The sequence below is a fragment of the Podarcis bocagei genome (assembly GCF_964188305.1).
Source record: "Podarcis bocagei genome assembly, chromosome: 9".
Taxonomy (NCBI): Eukaryota; Metazoa; Chordata; class Lepidosauria; order Squamata; family Lacertidae; genus Podarcis; species Podarcis bocagei.
Window position 1 is genome coordinate 79,092,163 of NC_138134.1, and position 16,955 is coordinate 79,109,117.

At 45.3% G+C, this 16,955-nt stretch overlaps 1 protein-coding gene across 7 annotated transcripts in view; it reads left to right on the top strand.

Moving 5' to 3' along the window:
- Window positions 1–16,955, top strand: part of LOC308594147 (uncharacterized protein) — a 45,208-nt gene that overhangs the window by 13,654 nt on the left and 14,599 nt on the right. For 5 of the 7 annotated variants that reach the window (XM_081206908.1, XM_081206905.1, XM_081206909.1 and 2 more), the window contains exons 8-10: window positions 1,859–1,990; window positions 2,608–2,742; window positions 9,190–9,321. In XM_081206908.1, the coding sequence (XP_081063034.1) occupies window positions 1,859–1,990; window positions 2,608–2,742; window positions 9,190–9,321 (399 nt within the window). The remainder of the gene's footprint in view (window positions 1–1,858; window positions 1,991–2,607; window positions 2,743–9,189; window positions 9,322–16,955) is intronic. The other 2 variants (XM_081206910.1, XM_081206911.1) reach the window with 2 other exon arrangements.

Genomic DNA, 16,955 nt, shown 5'->3' on the forward strand with positions numbered 1-16,955 from the left:
TGAAGGAGTGGCTTCACCCCTGTTGCTCGGCCTGGACATTGAGGTCCAGCTCCGAGGGCCTTCTGGCAGTCCACTCATTGCTGGAAGTGAAGTTACAGGGAAACAGGGAGAGGGACTTCCCGGTAGTGGTGCCTGCCCTGTGGAACACCTTCCTGCCGCTTGTCAAAGAGAGAGGAATTCTGAAGGCAGCCCTGTATCGGGAAGCTTTTAATGTTTGACACTGTATTTTTGTTGAAGCTGCACTGAGTGGCTGGGGCAACCCAGTCAGATGGGCAGGGTAGAATAAATAAATTGTTGTTTCGTTGTTTTTAATTACTTATTTGTTCTTTTATCTTGTGAACCATCCTGATATCACTTGTTAAAAGGCAGTACAGTCGTACCTCGGGTTAAGTTCTTAATTCGTTCCGGAGGTCCGTTCTTAACCTGAAACTGTTCTTAACCTGAAGCACCACTTTAGCTAATGGGGCCTCCTGCTGCCAACACGATGCCAGGGCACGATTTCTGTTCTCATCCTGAAGCAAAGTTCTTAACACGAGGTACTATTTCTGGGTTAGCGGAGTCTGTAACCTGAAGCGTATGTAACCCGAGGTACCATTGTATATAAATCTAATTATTATTATGATTATTATTATCTGGAGATGCTGCTGGGGATTGAACATGGGAACTTCTGCACACAAAGCAGGTGATCTGCCACTCCATGGCATGGGACTTCAGGTGTGAGGTTGGTGGGTGAGACTTGGGGAAAACAGTGTCACAGGTCAAACTGAGGCCTGTGCCGGGACAGAATAAGCTTGTTGCCTGGAAATTTCCTACGTCAGCCGTAAAAGGAGCAGCGAACGGCACAGCAAATCCAGCAGGCTGCTGTGAAGCTCTGTATGCAACTGCTATAGGGACTTGAATTCAGGTGGCACAGATTTTGGGAATACAGTGGTGCCTCGCAAGACGAAATTAATCCGTTCCGCAAGTCTCTTCGTCTAGCGGTTTTTTTGTCTTGCGAAGCAACCCTATTAGCGGCTTAGCGCTATTAGCGGTTTAGCGGCTATTAAAGGCTTATCTGCTTAGTGGCTAAAAGGCTATTAGCGGCTTAGAAAAAAGGGGGGAAAGCGAAAAAAATTGCAACACTTGCAAGACTTTTTCGTTTTGCGAAGCAAGCCCATAGGGAAATTCGTCTTGTGAAGCGCATCGAAAAACGGAAAGCCCTTTCGTCTAGCGGGTTTTTCGTTTTGCGGGGCACCACTGTATAAGGGTTCCTTTCTGAAAGGAAAGGAGCAGATTTCTTGACTATTGGTGACCTAAGATATTTGGGCAGGGAGGGTGGCTGGCTGGCTAAGCTGGCCTCCCCTGATGAAGCTCAATTGCAACTCCCATCATCCTCGCTTCTTAGCCTTGCTGGCCAGGGCTGTTGGGACTTGAAGTCCAGCAACCTTTGGGGTGCCAGAAATTAGCTACCCAGGTTTAGGGCCACGTCTGTAATGTAGGAATTCTTGGAACAGCTAGGCACCTGCGTACAAACCCCTGACATAAAATTAAAAGGTAAGAGGCCACTTGCTCTTCATGCAAAAGGCCTCAGGTTAATGTGTAATTATCCAGTTTGTTTGTGGGTCGGATTAGGATCTGTGTATGCCCCCTCCTGCAGTTACTTGCATAGTAGAGGAATTGCGATGGCATCTTGAGAAGGGAGCAGGAGGCAAGGAAACCAAGCTCAAAAGCAGCCCTCCAAACAGCCTCAGGATTCTTCTTCCAAACAGGAGGGAGGCCCAGACATGAGGTCCGCTGGAGGCCATGGAGTGGGTAGCGAGTAAGAAACCTTCCAAATCTAGTAGAATGGCTACTAAACCACCTTTGCTTGATATTGCAGCCTGCGTGGAAAGATCGGAGGCTTCAGGTAGTGAAGGGGACTTGTTCACTCCGAGCTTGTTCACCGTGCCATGGCTTCAGAAGGAAGATGCAAGACCTCCAAAGCAGAATCTTCCAGCGACGATATCTGCAGGTGAGAATCTGGCACCTACCTTCACAGTGGTGGGGCTGGCTGGCTTGGAGCTGGGTTTCACCACGGGGCTCCTGTTGTGGGGTTGAAGGGGTTACGCAAATTTGGCCATTGCTACTGCCAGTTTAGGGGGAGGTACCAAAGGATGGGACAGAGCTGACTGAAGAACTGACACACACACACACACACACACACACAGAGAGAGAGAGAGAGAGAGAGAGAGAGACATTTTAAATCTAAATTTACTTATAGGTGGTCTCTATATTTAGAGAAGCAGAACAAATGAATAAAATCTGAGGGAATATGAAAGAAGATAGAAAAAGATGTATAGAAATTTATTTATTAAATTTGTATGCCACCCTTCCTTCAAAGATCAAGGGCAGCTCACAACATAAAAAAAAACAAAATGAGAATGCAAAATAGAAAAATGAGTCAACCTGGCCAGCAGGATTTTTGGCACCTGATGGAGCGACATTGGAGACACGGCCCAATTAAGGAAGAGTCCTGATGAAGTACATGGGCATAATATTGAGGGCTTATAATGAATTTGTGTGGGGAGGATGGTGAGCCTTCCCAATCAAGAAGAATGGCTACTAAACCACCTTTGCTTGATATTGCAGCCTGCGTGGAAAGATCGGAGGCTTCAGGTAGCAAAGGGGACTTAACTCCCTCGACCTTGTTCACCGTGCCATGGCTTCAGAAGAAGGAAGATGCAAGACCTCCAAAGCAGAATCTTCCAGCGGATATATCTGCAGGTGAGAATCTGGCACCTACCTTCACAGTGGTGGGGCTGGCTGGGTTTCACCACAGGGCTCCTGTTGTGGGGTTGAAGGGGTTATGCAAATTTGGCCATTGCCACATCCAATTTATGGGGAGGTACCAAAGGATAGGTTACAAAGAGTTGGACTCGAACAAACAACAACAAAACCAAAGGATGGGACAGAGCTGACTGAAGAGACGTTACTGATGCAGCCAGGAGATGTGCGAGGAGATCTTTGTGCAGCCGTCCAGACCGATAGTCAATTGGGTGCAGTCAGGTAAGAAAGGTATGTTATGAAAGGTATCGCATACGGGGAGGCCTCGAGTTGGATATCCTTGATTGCCTGCCACCAATGAGCAAATATGAAAAGGGGAGTTTGTGGATGTGTTTGTCCTCTCTTGATTTATTTCTTCTTTTTATTAAACGTATTCGTCACTTTCTTACCAAAATAACTAAAAGCAGATTGCAATACTTTTAAGCAAGCAAGCAAGCAAACAAACAAACAAACGAACACACACACACACAGAGAGAGAGAGAGAGAGAGAGAGAGAGAGACATTTTAAATATCTATAGTTAATTATTGGTGGTCTCCATATTTAGGGAAGCAGAACAAATGAATAAAATCAAAGGGAATGTGAATGAGAAGATAGAAAAAAGATGTATAGAAATTTATTTATTAAATTTTTATGCCACCCTTCAAAGATCAAGGGCAGCTCACAACATAAGAAAAACAAAATGAGAATGCAAAAGAGAAAAATGAGTCAACCTGGCCAGCAGGATTTTTGGCACCTGGTGGAGCGACATCGGAGACACGGCCCAATAAAGGAAGAGTCCTGATGAAGTACATGGGCATAATATTGAGGGCTTATAATGAATTTGTGTGGGGAGTATGGTGAGCCATTTAGGATGCAGGTAGGCTTTGGTGGTAGTTTTGATATGGGATAGCATAGTGTTCGAAGCTCCCATTGTTCTAGGCGCATTTTGCGACAGGGAATTTCATTAGCGCGATCAGTTTCTCAGCTCTGGGTTCAATACTTCGCCTAAGATTTCAGATTAAAACTGCAGAGTGGAAGGAAAGGAGGACCTTTTTCTGCCTCCTCACATGAAGACTGGAGAAGAGACCCTCTTAATATTAGGGAGGTGAGCAGGAGAAGCACTAGGTCTAAGGTGCCATTGAGCTACTAGCTTCCATATCTCAGTTTCTAACAGGAGATAGGCAGGAGACTGAGCTCTGTTAAAATGTGTGTTAGGGTCCAAGTAAGTCACTATCATTGGTAGGTCCATCTGTGAGCCTTGGGTGAATAAGCAACAAAACGTCCACACGGCTCCTCAAAGTATGAGGCAGCTGCCTGCTCTTTTGGTTCTGGTCCTTAACACGACGCAACTGATTGACCAAGTTGAAATACTGGGAAACTTGGGAGGATGTGATCATGTCCTCCTGGGTTTCATGATCTAGAAGGAAGGGAAAGCAGAGTATAGTCAGACTTTAAGAAGACCAATTTCATAAAGCTTAGGGAGTTACTGAGTGAGATCCCAGGGCCAGAAATACTTAAAAAGAAGGGAGTCCAAGATGGATAGGAATTTCTGAAAGCTGAAATATTGAAGGTACAAAGGCAGACAAATCCAACAAGAAAGAAATGTAGGAGGCATCCAACAAAACTTGTGTGGCTGCATAAGCAGCTTATAGGTGAGCTGAGATTTAAGAAAGGCATGTATACAAAATGGAAGGAAGGACAAATCACGAGGGATTAGGGTACACAGTAGCCAACAGTTGCAAGGAGAAGGTAAGGCTTTTGACCAAGTCCCCTGTGATAGACTTGCAGAGAAACTGGTAAAATTTGGGTTGGACGAGCAGTTTGAAAGCATGCCAGTGCAAGTACATAAATTGGTACTGCTGTGGCAGGAAGGTAAACGGTGTTTCTGGGCGCTCTAGATTCTGTCACACCAGAAACAGTTTATTCCTGCTGGCCACATGACCCGGAAAACTGTCTGTGGACAAATGCCAGCTCCCTCGGCCTGAAAGCGAGATGAGCGCTGTAACCCCATAGTCGCCTTTGAATGGACTTAACTGTCCAGGGGTTCTTTACCTTTTTTTACTTTACCTTTAGGTGGGTTGGTAGCTGGTTGATGGACTGAACCCAAAGAGTGCCCGTTAATGGTTCCTCATCATCCTGGAAAAGTGACAAGTGGGGTGCCACACGGTTCTGTCCTGGGTCGTTGTTCAACGTCTTTATATATGACTTGGATGATGTCATTATGGGGATACTCATCAAATTGGCAGGTGACACAAAACTTGCACGGTGGAGCCACTTCCGGTTGGTTGCCCGCTGATGGCAGACAGGAGCTCTTTCGGTTGAAAAAGCCCCAGCACAGGGAAGCAAAGGGGTGACTGCTAGAGCGAAGCTGTACCCCGGGAAACCTCAGATAGAGCATTCTGAGGGCATGGTGTTCCGGAGGGTGCCTTCTGCGACTCCCGTACTCCCGGGTATGCTCTGGGAAAGAGCCCCGAGGGTGAGTGGGGTTGGAGACATGGCACAATGGAAACGACTCGTTTCCTTCACAGTGCAAAGCTCTGAGTCTGGCGATCGTGAGCGGCCGATTTCTCCGAAAAAAAGGCTAATATTTGGAACCGTTAGTAAAAGGAAAAAAGAAAGCATAAATTTGGCAACAATTTGGACAGAAAGGGATTTAAATATGCAGGTCTATCCATTTTCGCTGACCTAAAAGTGAAAGCGGTGATTGTTGACCGAAGCCGCAAAGAGGAAAAGACGGTCAGAAAATTTGCAAGTAAATGTCAAAATCCCCCCTTCTGGCAGGGGGGAGAATTTTTACTTCAAAACAACTTTGCTAGACTGAGTTTCAAGCTAAAGAGACTCTTTCTTTCTGCAGCGGACTCCCCGGTGGGGAAAGGCTAGACTCCATTGTGACGTCATAAAGGAGAGGAAACTTTCAACTTTCACTTCCTCTTTGTATCTTGTTGCTGTCTGGACTGGTTTCTGTGTTACAAAAAGTATCTTTTACCTCCAGAATTCTTTTTTAAAATTCTGAGGGTTGTGAGGAGTATTAAATAGCCTGTCTTTATAATAAAAAGGAAAAGAGGATCTGCTGGCTGGCTGCAACTGACCATTGTGGGAATCTGTTTTTCTCCTTTCCCCCTCTGACTGTGTGACTGGCTATGAGATGGGAGAAAGGAGGTAAGGGCACAGTAAGACAAGGCTCCAGAAGTGCAACTTTTGAGGATTATGTCATGCAATTGTTGACTGAAATAAAAGAGGACATAAAAGGTAATTCTCAGGGCATTGAAAAATTGGGCAAGGACTTTGAGGAACTGAGTGGAACTGAAAGCGGTGAAAATGAGTTAAAAGTCACGAGATGAGACTGACTCAGCTAGAGACAATTAGAGTGACTGATTTAGAAAGATTACAATATGAAAATTCAAATTTGATCACATTTCTTCAGATGAGAGAGCTGGAATCTCAGCTACGATTGAGAGGGGTACCTCAACTGGAACAGGATTGGCTCAGGGAGTGGATGATAGATCAATTTGTGGTGTGGTGGGACTTGAAAAAAGATGAAGTTAACTCTTGGATAGAAAAGGCCTACAGATTTGGTTCTAAAAAAGATTCAAAAATTATCTACAATTGAATTGTGGTCTTCAAGCCTAAAGAACAAAGAGATATTATTTTGGGCCTGCATTACAAAAAAGGTTTAAAAATTCAGGATAAAGCAATTGTCCTCTTTAAGGAGTTTCCTAAACATTTATTGAACTTGAGATCCAATTATACAGATTTGGCAACCACCCGAGAAGGAAAAATATGTATTTATAGGTGGGTATTCCTGGAGGGCCTTTTCTTCAAATTTGAGGGAAGGAAACAAAGAATTAAGACTGTTGGAGAGAAGGATAGGTTTCTGCAAAAGCATTCAGTTGAACTTGGGTAGGAAAGCCCACAGCTGGCAGGGGCAGGGGCAGCAGCACTCTAACTGATTAAGATGGCTTTGAGAATTTAATCTTGGAATGTAAATGGTTTAAACTCTCCACAAAAAAGGAGTCAGATTTATCATGTTTTGTCAAAGCAGAATTTGGATGTAATTTGTTTACGTGAAACACACATCAAAAGACAACATAGAAAAATTCTTTTGAATAAGAAACTTGGTCCAGAATTCATTTCCTCAGATAAAGTTAAAAAAAGAGGAGTGGTGTTTTATGTTAAAGAAAAATGGAATCCAACATTGATTTTAAAACATGAGGAGGGAAGATACATAGCAATAGAAATTGCAGCACAAGGCAAAAAACATCTATTGGGAATCTATGCACCTCATGATGGCAAAGCGGAATTTTTTAAGAATGTGGAAACAAAGCTTCTGGACTACTTGGATTATATATTAATTCTAATGAGAATCTGAATGGAGTTGCATCAACTCTAATGGGCAGGACTCAGAGACAAAAAATACTGAATGCTGGCAGACTACCGAAGACATTTCTTGACATAACAGATAAATTTGATTTGTCAGACATACGAAGAATTAGAAATCCAAATTAAAAGACTTCACATTCTATTCAGATGCAAATTGATCATTTTTGAGAATCAACTATTTATAGATATCCAGAGACTTGGTTCCCAGAGTAACAAAAATGGACATTTGCCCCAAAACCTGTTCAGATCACTATGCAGTATTTATGGAAGTGAAATTGTTTTTTCAGGGATCTTTCAGATGGAGGATGAATGATGATTTGTTGAGGAATGGGCAAATAATCAATAAGGCCCAAAAGACTCTAAATGACTATTTTGAGATGACTATGACTTTTGGAATGGAAAAAAGTGTCATTTGAGACGCACAAGTAAAGCAGTAACGAGAGGATTCCTCATTCAACAAAATTCAATTAAGAGAAAGATACAAAATGAAAAGAAAGATAAAATTTTGGACCAATTAAAAGAAAGAGAAGAACCTTAGAAGTAATCCAACGAATTTGCAGATACAAAAGAAAATTAAAGCCTTACAGATCCAGTATTCACAGATTATAAACCAAGAAATAGAATGGAAATTAAGACCGATGAGACAAAGGAATTTTGAATTTGCATATAAATGTGGGAAACTCTTAGCTTGGCAGTGAAAAAAATGACAGAAACAAAGTACTGTTACAAATACTGTATCAGAAGGAAAGTCTGTGGAGACCCCTGTGGAGATAAGAAAATGTTTCCAGAAGTATTACAAACAAATGTATAAAAATGGTAAAGAAGACAAGGTCAAAATTGAGCAGTTTATTAAAACTAATGGCTTGCAGAAGATTCCTGAAGGTAAAAGGATCCTACTAAATGGTTTAATTACACGGCAGGAGGTCGAAAGTGCTATAAATTCAATGCAACTTGGCAAAGCCTCAGGACCAGATGGATTGTCAGCAAAATACTATAAGACTATGAAAGATTGGCTTATTCAGTCATTGGTAGAAGTTTACAATAAGGTAATAGGAGGGGACAACGCACCCGAAACCTGGAAGGAAGCTTATATAACCCTGATTCCAAAACAAGATCAAGATAGATCTAATGTCAAAAACTATATGAAAGATAATATTAGGTATATAGTTGATATTTTGGAAAAGTTAGAAACAAGAAAAATTGTAAAGCAATGTTGATGTTTATTGATGCGGAGAAGGCTTTTGACAACGTGTCTTGGAGTTTTATGATACAAAATTTAGAAAGTATTGGGGTTGGACAGGAGTTTTTAAATGGTATTAATGTGGTTTATCATGAACAAAAAGGCGCAGCGAATCCAGCAGGCTGCTGTGGAGATCTGTATGCAACTGCTAAAGGAACTTGAATTCAGGTGGCACAGATTTTGGGAATACAAGGGTTCTTTTCTGAAAGGAAAGGAGCAGATTTCTTGACTATTGGTGACCTAAGATATTTGGGCAGGGAGGGTGGCTGGCTGGCTAAGCTGGCCTCCCCTGGTGATGCTCAATTGCAACTCCCATCATCCTCGCTTCTTAGCCTTGCTGGCCAGGGCTGTTGGGACTTGAAGCCAGAAATTAGCTACCCAGGTTTAGGGCCAGGGCTGTAATGTAGGAATTCTTGGAACAGCTAGGCACCTGCGTACAAACCCCTGACATAAAATTAAAAGGTAAGAGGCCACTTGCTCTTCATGCAAAAGGCCTCAGGTTAATGTGTAATTATCCAGTTTGTTTGTGGGTCGGATTAGGATCTGTGTATGTCCCCTCCTGCAGTTACGTGCATAGTAGAGGGATTGCGATGGCATCTGGAGAAGGGAGCAGGAGGCAAGGAAACCAAGCTCAAAAGCAGCCCACCAAACAGCCTCAGGATTCTTCTTCCAAACAGGATGGAGGCCCAGACATGAGGTCCGCTGGAGGCCACGGAGTGGGTAGCGAGTAAGAAACCTTCCAAATCTAGTAGAATGGCTACTAAACCACCTTTGCTTGATATTGCAGCCTGCGTGGAAAGATCGGAGGCTTCAGGTAGTGAAGGGGACTTGTTCACCTCGAGCTTGTTCACCGTGCCATGGCTTCAGAAGGAAGATGCAAGACCTCCGAAGCAGAATCTTCCAGCGGAGATATCTACAGGTGAGAATCTGGCACTTACCTTCACAGTGGTGGGGCCGGCTGGCTTGGAGGTGGGTTTCACCACGGGGCTCCTGTTGTGGGGTTGAAGGGGTTACGCAAATTTGGCCATTGCCACTGCCAGTTTAGGGGGAGGTACCAAAGGATGGGACAGAGCTGACTGAAGAGACGTTACTGGTGCAGCCAGGAGATGTGTGAGGAGATATTTGTGCAGCCGCCCAGACCGACAGTCAATTGGGTGCAGTCAGGTAAGATGGTGGATCCAGTTATGAAAGGTATCTCATTCGGGGAGGCTTCAAGTTGGCCTGGATATCCTTGATTGCCTGCCACCAATGAGCAACTATGAAAAGGGGAGTTTGTGGATGTGTTTGTCCTCTCTTGATTTATTTGTTCTTTTTATTAAACGTATTCGTCACTTTCTTACCAAAATAACTAAAAGCAGATTGCAATACTTTTAAGCAAGCAAGGAAGCAAACAAACGAACACACACACACACACACACACACACACACACACAGAGACATTTTAAATATCTATATTTAATTATTGGTGGTCTCCATATTTAGGGAAGCAGAACAAATGAATAAAATCAAAGGGAATGTGAATGAGAAGACAGAAAAAGATGTATAGAAATTTATTTATTAAATTTGTATGCCACCCTTCCTTCAAAGATCAAGGGCAGCTCACAACATAACAAAAACAAAATGAGAATGCAAAATAGAAAAATGAGTCAACCTGGCCAGCAGGATTTTTGGCACCTGGTGGAGCGACATCGGAGAAATGGCCCAATAAAGGAAGAGTCCTGATGAAGTACATGGGCATAATATTGAGGGCTTATAATGAATTTGTGGGTGGGGTATGGTGAGCCATTTAGGATGCAGGTAGGCTTTGGTGGTAGTTTTGATATGGGATAGCACAGTGTTCGAAGCTCCCATTGTTCTAGGCGCATTTTGCGACAGGGAATTTCATTAGCGCGATCAGTTTCTCAGCTCTGGGTTCAATACTTCGCCTAAGATTTCAGATTAAAACTGCAGAGTGGAAGGAAAGGAGGACCTTTTTCTGCCTCCCCACATGAAGACTGGAGAAGAGACCCTCGTAACATTAGGGAGGTGAGCAGGAGAAGGACTAGACTGTGATAAACTGACATAATATTCTACCGTATTATTCTACCGTATTTTTCGCTCTATAACACGCACCCGACCATAACACACACGTAGTTTTTAGAGGAGGAAAACAAGGAAAAAAATATTCTAAACGAAACAGTGGATGTATGATTTTTGTGGTTCATGCTGTGGCCACAGACATGTGATCTGACAGTGAGTTTGGAGTAGCCCAATGCAAAAATCCTGAGGATTCATGTGGATCCATGCTTTGTAACCACGTTTTAAGTGGGGAGGAAAGGAAAAGCACTCAAGGGACAAGGAGCACACGTGGGGTGGGTGGAGAAGGATGCTGCTAATAATGAAGAGGGGTATAAGGGGAGAAGGCTCCTCTCCTCTCCCACTTTGCTCCTTTAAAGCAAGCAGGCTCTGCTTTTCTCCCTCCTCCCCACTCATCCCCGGCTTAGCGAGCTGAAAAACTTTTCTGCTATGTAGCGAGCTGAGTGGGGAGGAGAGAGGGACAGAGAGCCTGCTTGCTTTAAAGGAACCAACCGGAAAGGAGCCGCTTACGCTCCTCTCCTCTCCCGCTTTGCTCCTTTAAAGAAGCAGGCTCTCTGTCCCTCTCTCCTCCCCACTCAGCGGCTCTTCTCCCGCTTTGCTGTTTCAAAGCGAGCCACGGAGGGGGGAAGGAAGGGGAACCATGGATCCTCTGCTCACGACTGCAGCAGATACCCCCCGCCATCCGTAGGCATTTGCTCCATAACACGCACAGACATTTCCCCTTAGTTTCTAGGAGGAAAAAAGTGAGTGTTACGGTGCAAAAAATACGGTATTTTTGTTATTTAAAAAAGTGTGCCTAGACATTCTGTTGTGCCCATAGCCTAGGTCTAAGGTGCCATTGAGCTCCTAGCTTCCATATCTGTTTCCAACACTGGATAGGCAGGAGACTGAGCTCTGTTACAATGTGTGTTAGGCTCCAAGTAAGTCACTATCATTGGTAGGTCCATCTGTGAGCCTTGGGTGAATAAGCAACAAAACGTCCACACGGCTCCTCAAAGTATGAGGCAGCTGCCTGCTCTTTTGATTCTGGTCCTTAACACGACGCAACTGATTGACCAAGTTGAAATACTGGGAAACTTGGGAGGATGTGATCATGTCCTCCTGGGTTTCATGATCTAGAAGGAAGGGAAAGCAGAGTATAGTCAGATTTTAAGAAGACCAATTTTAAAAAGCTTAGGGAGTTACTGAGTGAGATCCCAGGGTCAGCAATACTTAAAGAGAAGGGAGTCCAAGATGGATGGGAATTTCTGAAAGGTGAAATATTGAAGGTAGAAAGACAGACAATTCCAACAAGAAAGAAAAGTAGGAGGCATCTAAAGAAACTTGTGTGGCTGCATGAGCAGCTTACAGGTGAGCTCAGATTTAAGAAGGGCATGTATACGAAATGGAAGAAAGGAGAACTCACGAAGGATTAGGGTACACAGTAGCCAACAGTTGCAGGGAGAAGGTAAGGCTTTTGACCAAGTCCCCTGTGATAGACTTGCAGAGAAACTGGTAAAATGTGGGTTGGACGAGCAGTTTGAAAGCATGCCAGTGCAAGTACATAAATTGGTACTGCTGTGGCAGGAAGGTAAACGGTGTTTCCGGGCGCTCTAGATTCTGTCACACCAGAAGCAGTTTAGTCCTGCTGGCCACATGACCCGGAAAACTAACTGGACAAATGCCAGCTCCCTCGGCCTGAAAGCGAGATGAGCGCCATAACCCCATAGTCGCCTTTGAGTGGACTTAACTGTCCATGGGTTCTTTACCTTTTTTTACTTTACCTTTAGGTGGGTTGGTAGCTGGTTGAAGGACTGAACCCAAAGAGTGCCCGTTAATGGTTCCTTATCATCCTGGAAAAAAGTGACAAGTGGGGTGCCACAGGGTTCTGTCCTGGGTCGTTGTTGTTCAACGTCTTTATGGATGATGGAATTATGGGGATGCTCATCGAATTGGCAGATGACACCAACCCTGGAGGGGGGAGCTAATGCTGCAGAAGGCACAATTGGGATTCAAGATGACCTTAACAGATTGGAGAACTGGGTCCAAACTAACAAAATGAGTTTTGATACGGGCAACTGTCAGGTTCTGCACTTAGGCAGGAATAACCAACTTTACAAATATAAGACAGGAAATACTTGGCTTGCCAGTAAGACATGTGAAAAGGATCTAGGGGTCTTGGTGGTCCACAAGCTTAGCATAATTCAACAGTGTGCTGCAGCAGCAAAACTAGCTAATGCTATTCTCGGCTGCATCAAGAGAAGTCTAGTGTCCAGATACAGGAAATTAATAGTCATCTATTCTGCCTTGTTCAGACCATACCTGGAATACTGTTCTGGGCACCCCAGTTTAAGAAACATGATTGATAATCTGGAAATGTTCAGAGAAGGGTGACCAAGATGATCAAAGGTCTAGAAGCCTTATGAGGAATGGTTGAAGAAACTGGGTATTTTTAGATTGGAAAAGAGGAGGCTGAGAGGAGATACGATACCCTTCTCTACATACCTAAAGGGCTGCCACACGGAAGATGTAGCCAGCTTATTTCCCCCCCCCCCTCTCTGCAGGGTAGGGCCTGAACCAGTGGCTTCAAGTTAGAAGAAAGATTCTGACTCAACATCAGGAAGAACTTTCTGACGGGGCGAGCTGCTCAACAGTGGAATGGTCTCCTTTGGGAGGTTGTAGACTCTCCTTCCTCGGAGGTTTTTAATCAGAGGTTAGATGGCCATCTGTCTGTTGGGATACTGCCAGGGAGATAAAGTCCATCATGGCCCCAAGCCGTGTGCCGGACGATCCATCGATCTCCCGTAATCACGCAGTATCAGCAATTAGCGACATGAGTTTCTTCTAGAGCTCATGCACGCTGTATCAGCAGATAATGCACAGCCAAAAGTTGCACGCAGGAGAGCATTATTTACAAGCTTTATTCAGCGTTGATCAGAACAAAGAAAGACATGACTGCCTGCGACAGTGTCTCAGACAGAGAAACGAAAGCAATAGCAAACATAAACATCCTGTGAACAGGAAATACGCAGGCTGTGACACAAACATCCTGCTCCCTTTTAAGGTGGAACGGAAATATCCTAATGCTGTCATGGATTCTTAGCTGAAATTCCTGCATTGCAGGGTTGGACCATTTGGCTCTTGGGGTCCCTTCCAACTCTACTATTATATGATTCCATCAGTTTTCAATGTTCAGATTAGGGTATGGGTGGTAACATATATGATCTATAGCTGTTGAGCAACTTGGGGAGTAGAACTTGCATATTAGGCGGCAGGACTACTAGTTGGAACATTAATAATAATAATATTATAATAATTTTTTATTTATACCCCGCCCTCCCCAGCCAAGGCCGGGCTCAGGGCGGCTTACAAACAATAATAAAAACAAGATGAATGATTACAACTTAAAAACAAAATTAAAATACAACATTAAAATATTGAAATATTAAAATGTAGCCTCATCACAGGAGGAGAAGGAAAATAAAAAAGAAAAGGAGGGAGGGAATCAAATTGGCTCCAAGCCAAAGGCCAGGTGGAACAACTGTGTCTTACAGGCCCTGTGGAAAGAAATCAGATCATGCAGGGCCCTGGTCTCATGAGGCAGAGCGTTCTACCAGGCCAGAGCCAGAGTTGAAAAGGCCCTGGCTCTGGTTGAAGCCAATCTAACTTCCTTAGGGCCCGGGACCACTAGGGTGTTGCAATTTATGGACCTTGAGGCTCTCTGTGGGGCATACTGGGAGAGGCGGTACCATGGGTACGAGAGTCCTAGGCCGTGAAGGGCTTTAAAGGTCAAAAGCAGCACCTTAAATCTGACCCTGTACTCCACCGGGAGCCAGTGCAGCTTGAAAAGCAGTGGGTGAATATGCTCCCATGGCAGAGACCCCGTGAGGAGCCTCGCTGCAGCATTCTGCACCCGCTGGAATTTATGGGACAGCTTCAAGGGCAGCCCCGCATAGAGCGAATTACAGTAGTCAAGCATGGAGATGACCGTCGCATGGATCACTGTGGCCAGGTCGGGGCGGGAAAGGTAAGGGACTAACGGCTTGTTGAGGCGAAGGTGGAAAAATGTCGCCTTGGCTGTTGCTGTAACCTTGCGCCTCCATGGAAAGGGAGGTGTCAAGGATTACACTCAAACTCTTAACGGAAGGCAATGGCACTAATTGGGCCCCCGCAAGAGAAGGGAGTTGGTCCCTCATCCCCATGCCATCCCGACCCAGCCATAGGACCTCTGTCTTCAAAGGATTTAGTTTCAATCGGCTCCCATGAAACCATCCAGCCACAGCTTCCAAGCATCTGGTCAGTGTGTTCGGGGCCGAGTCGGTGTGGCCATCCATCAGCAGATAGAGCTGAGTGTCATCAGCATACTGGTGACAGCCCAGCCCAAAGCTCCAGATAATCTGGGCAAGGGGGCGCATTAAGATGTTAAAAAGCATCGGGGAGAGGATTGCACCCTGCGGCACTCCACACACCAAGGAGTGGCGCGACGACATTTCCCTCCCTAGTGCCACCCTCTGTCCCCGACCAGAGATAAAAGAGCACAGCCAGTTACAGGCTATGCCCTGTATCCCCACGTCTGCGAGGCAGTGGTCCAGAAGATCATGATTGACCATGTCAAAGGCTGCCGACAAATCTAAAAGGATCAGCAGTCCTGACCCGCCTTGATCCAGTTGTCTATGGAGATCATCTGTTAGGGCAACCAGAGCCGTTTCGGTCCCAAAACCAGGACGGAAATCGGACTGAAATGGATCTAAAGCCAATGTTTCCTCCAGAAACCTACCAAGCTGTTCAGCAACCGCTCTCTCAATTACCTTACCCAGATATGGAAGATTTGAAACTGGGCGGTAATTGGATAGGTCTAAGGGATCTAGTGAAGTTTTCTTTAAGAGTGGACACACTACTGCTTCCTTCAGTTCCCCTGGGAATGTCCCCGTGTCAAGAGACAAGTTGATGATTTCAACCAGGGGGGTCCGCGCAACATCTGGACACTCCCTAATCAGCCAAGACGGGCACGGATCAAGGAGGCAGGTGGTGGGCCTACCAACTTGGAGGAATATCCACATCAGCAGGGAGTATCCGATCAAAATGGTCCAACACTGGACCTGAAGTCAGTCGAGGGGCCTCCAGTTCAGTCACTGTCTCTAAATTGGCAGGGAGGTCACGGCGGAGCAACAGGACTTTCTCTGCAAAAAAGCTTGTGAATGTCTCACAGCTGTGGGTCGAATTTGTCCTTAAATTTGGTTGTCCTCCTGAGGACGTTATTGACCTAATTATTCTAAAAAGTTGTGCCGGGCGAGAGCTAGCGGATGCAATGGAAGCTGAGAAGTAGGACTTTTTAGCAGCTTTTATAGCCATCTCATAGGCTTTCATAAGCGTCCTATAAGATGTTCTTGAGGCTCCGTCACGAGTCCGTCACCATACTCGCTCTAGCCATCAAGATCCCGCTTCATTTTCCGGAGCTCCTCAGTAAACCAAGGGGCCCGGTTTCGACGGGGTCACAGAGGGCTCTTAGGCGCGATCTCATCAATGGCTGCCAAGAGCCAGTTGTTCCAGTCCTCTACAAGGTCATCTAACGAGTCGCCAAGAGGAGCAGGGTCCTGCAAGGCTTGTCGGAATCTATCAGGACCCATCAGTTTTCGCGGGCGAGCCCAAATAGGCTCGCCACCCGAGCAGGGGAGGAGCGGGAAGTCAATCTTGGCTTTCAGAGCGTAGTGATCAGACCATGGCACTTCCAAGGGGGGAGCATGATCACATCTATGCCAGCCCCAAAGATCAGATCCAGCGTGTGGCCTGCTTGATGAGTGGGGCCCAAAACAAACTGGGAGAGCCCTAGTGTTAAAAAGCGGTAAGAGTTAAGAGGTAAGGTGTCTCCTTGTATTTACTGGTTCAGGCCAAAATGCTTGCAAATGTTTCATCTGACTTTAGGCTTAGGAAAATGGCGGGATGGGAGAAGGAATGCCCCTCCCAGCCATCATGGGGAAGCACTCTGTGTCTCCAAATGAGGCTGCATTATTCAGTGCGTAATCTATGGGAATCATTTCCGCAAGTGGCATTGTTTCTCTTATTATTTTCTAGTAATAGGTTTGTTTTGTGGTTTTTATAAGGAAATATGTTTTTAAGGGGATAGGTTCAGGGAGTGAGTCCTAGCCAATGGGATGGCTTGGGCAGGTTCTACGGGGGGAGGGGGGATTTATTGGGACACCCGATTTCCGTGATCGTGGGCAGGAGGAGGAGTTACGCTAGGACCAGACCATGTCATTACCGAGGGGGCAGGTTTACTCGTCGTTTGGAGACTATCCCTGCCTCCGGGTCTGGTCCTGACCAGAAGGTTACAGGTATCAACAAGGGTGTCCCACATGACCTTCAGGTGCTGCTGTGTAATGCCAGGTCAGTGATCCAGAAGACAACTGCCGTCCATGACTTGATCATGAATGGAGAACTTGAACTGGAATGTGTAACAGAGACTTGGTTGGATGAGGCATATGAACCTGTTCTTGCTGG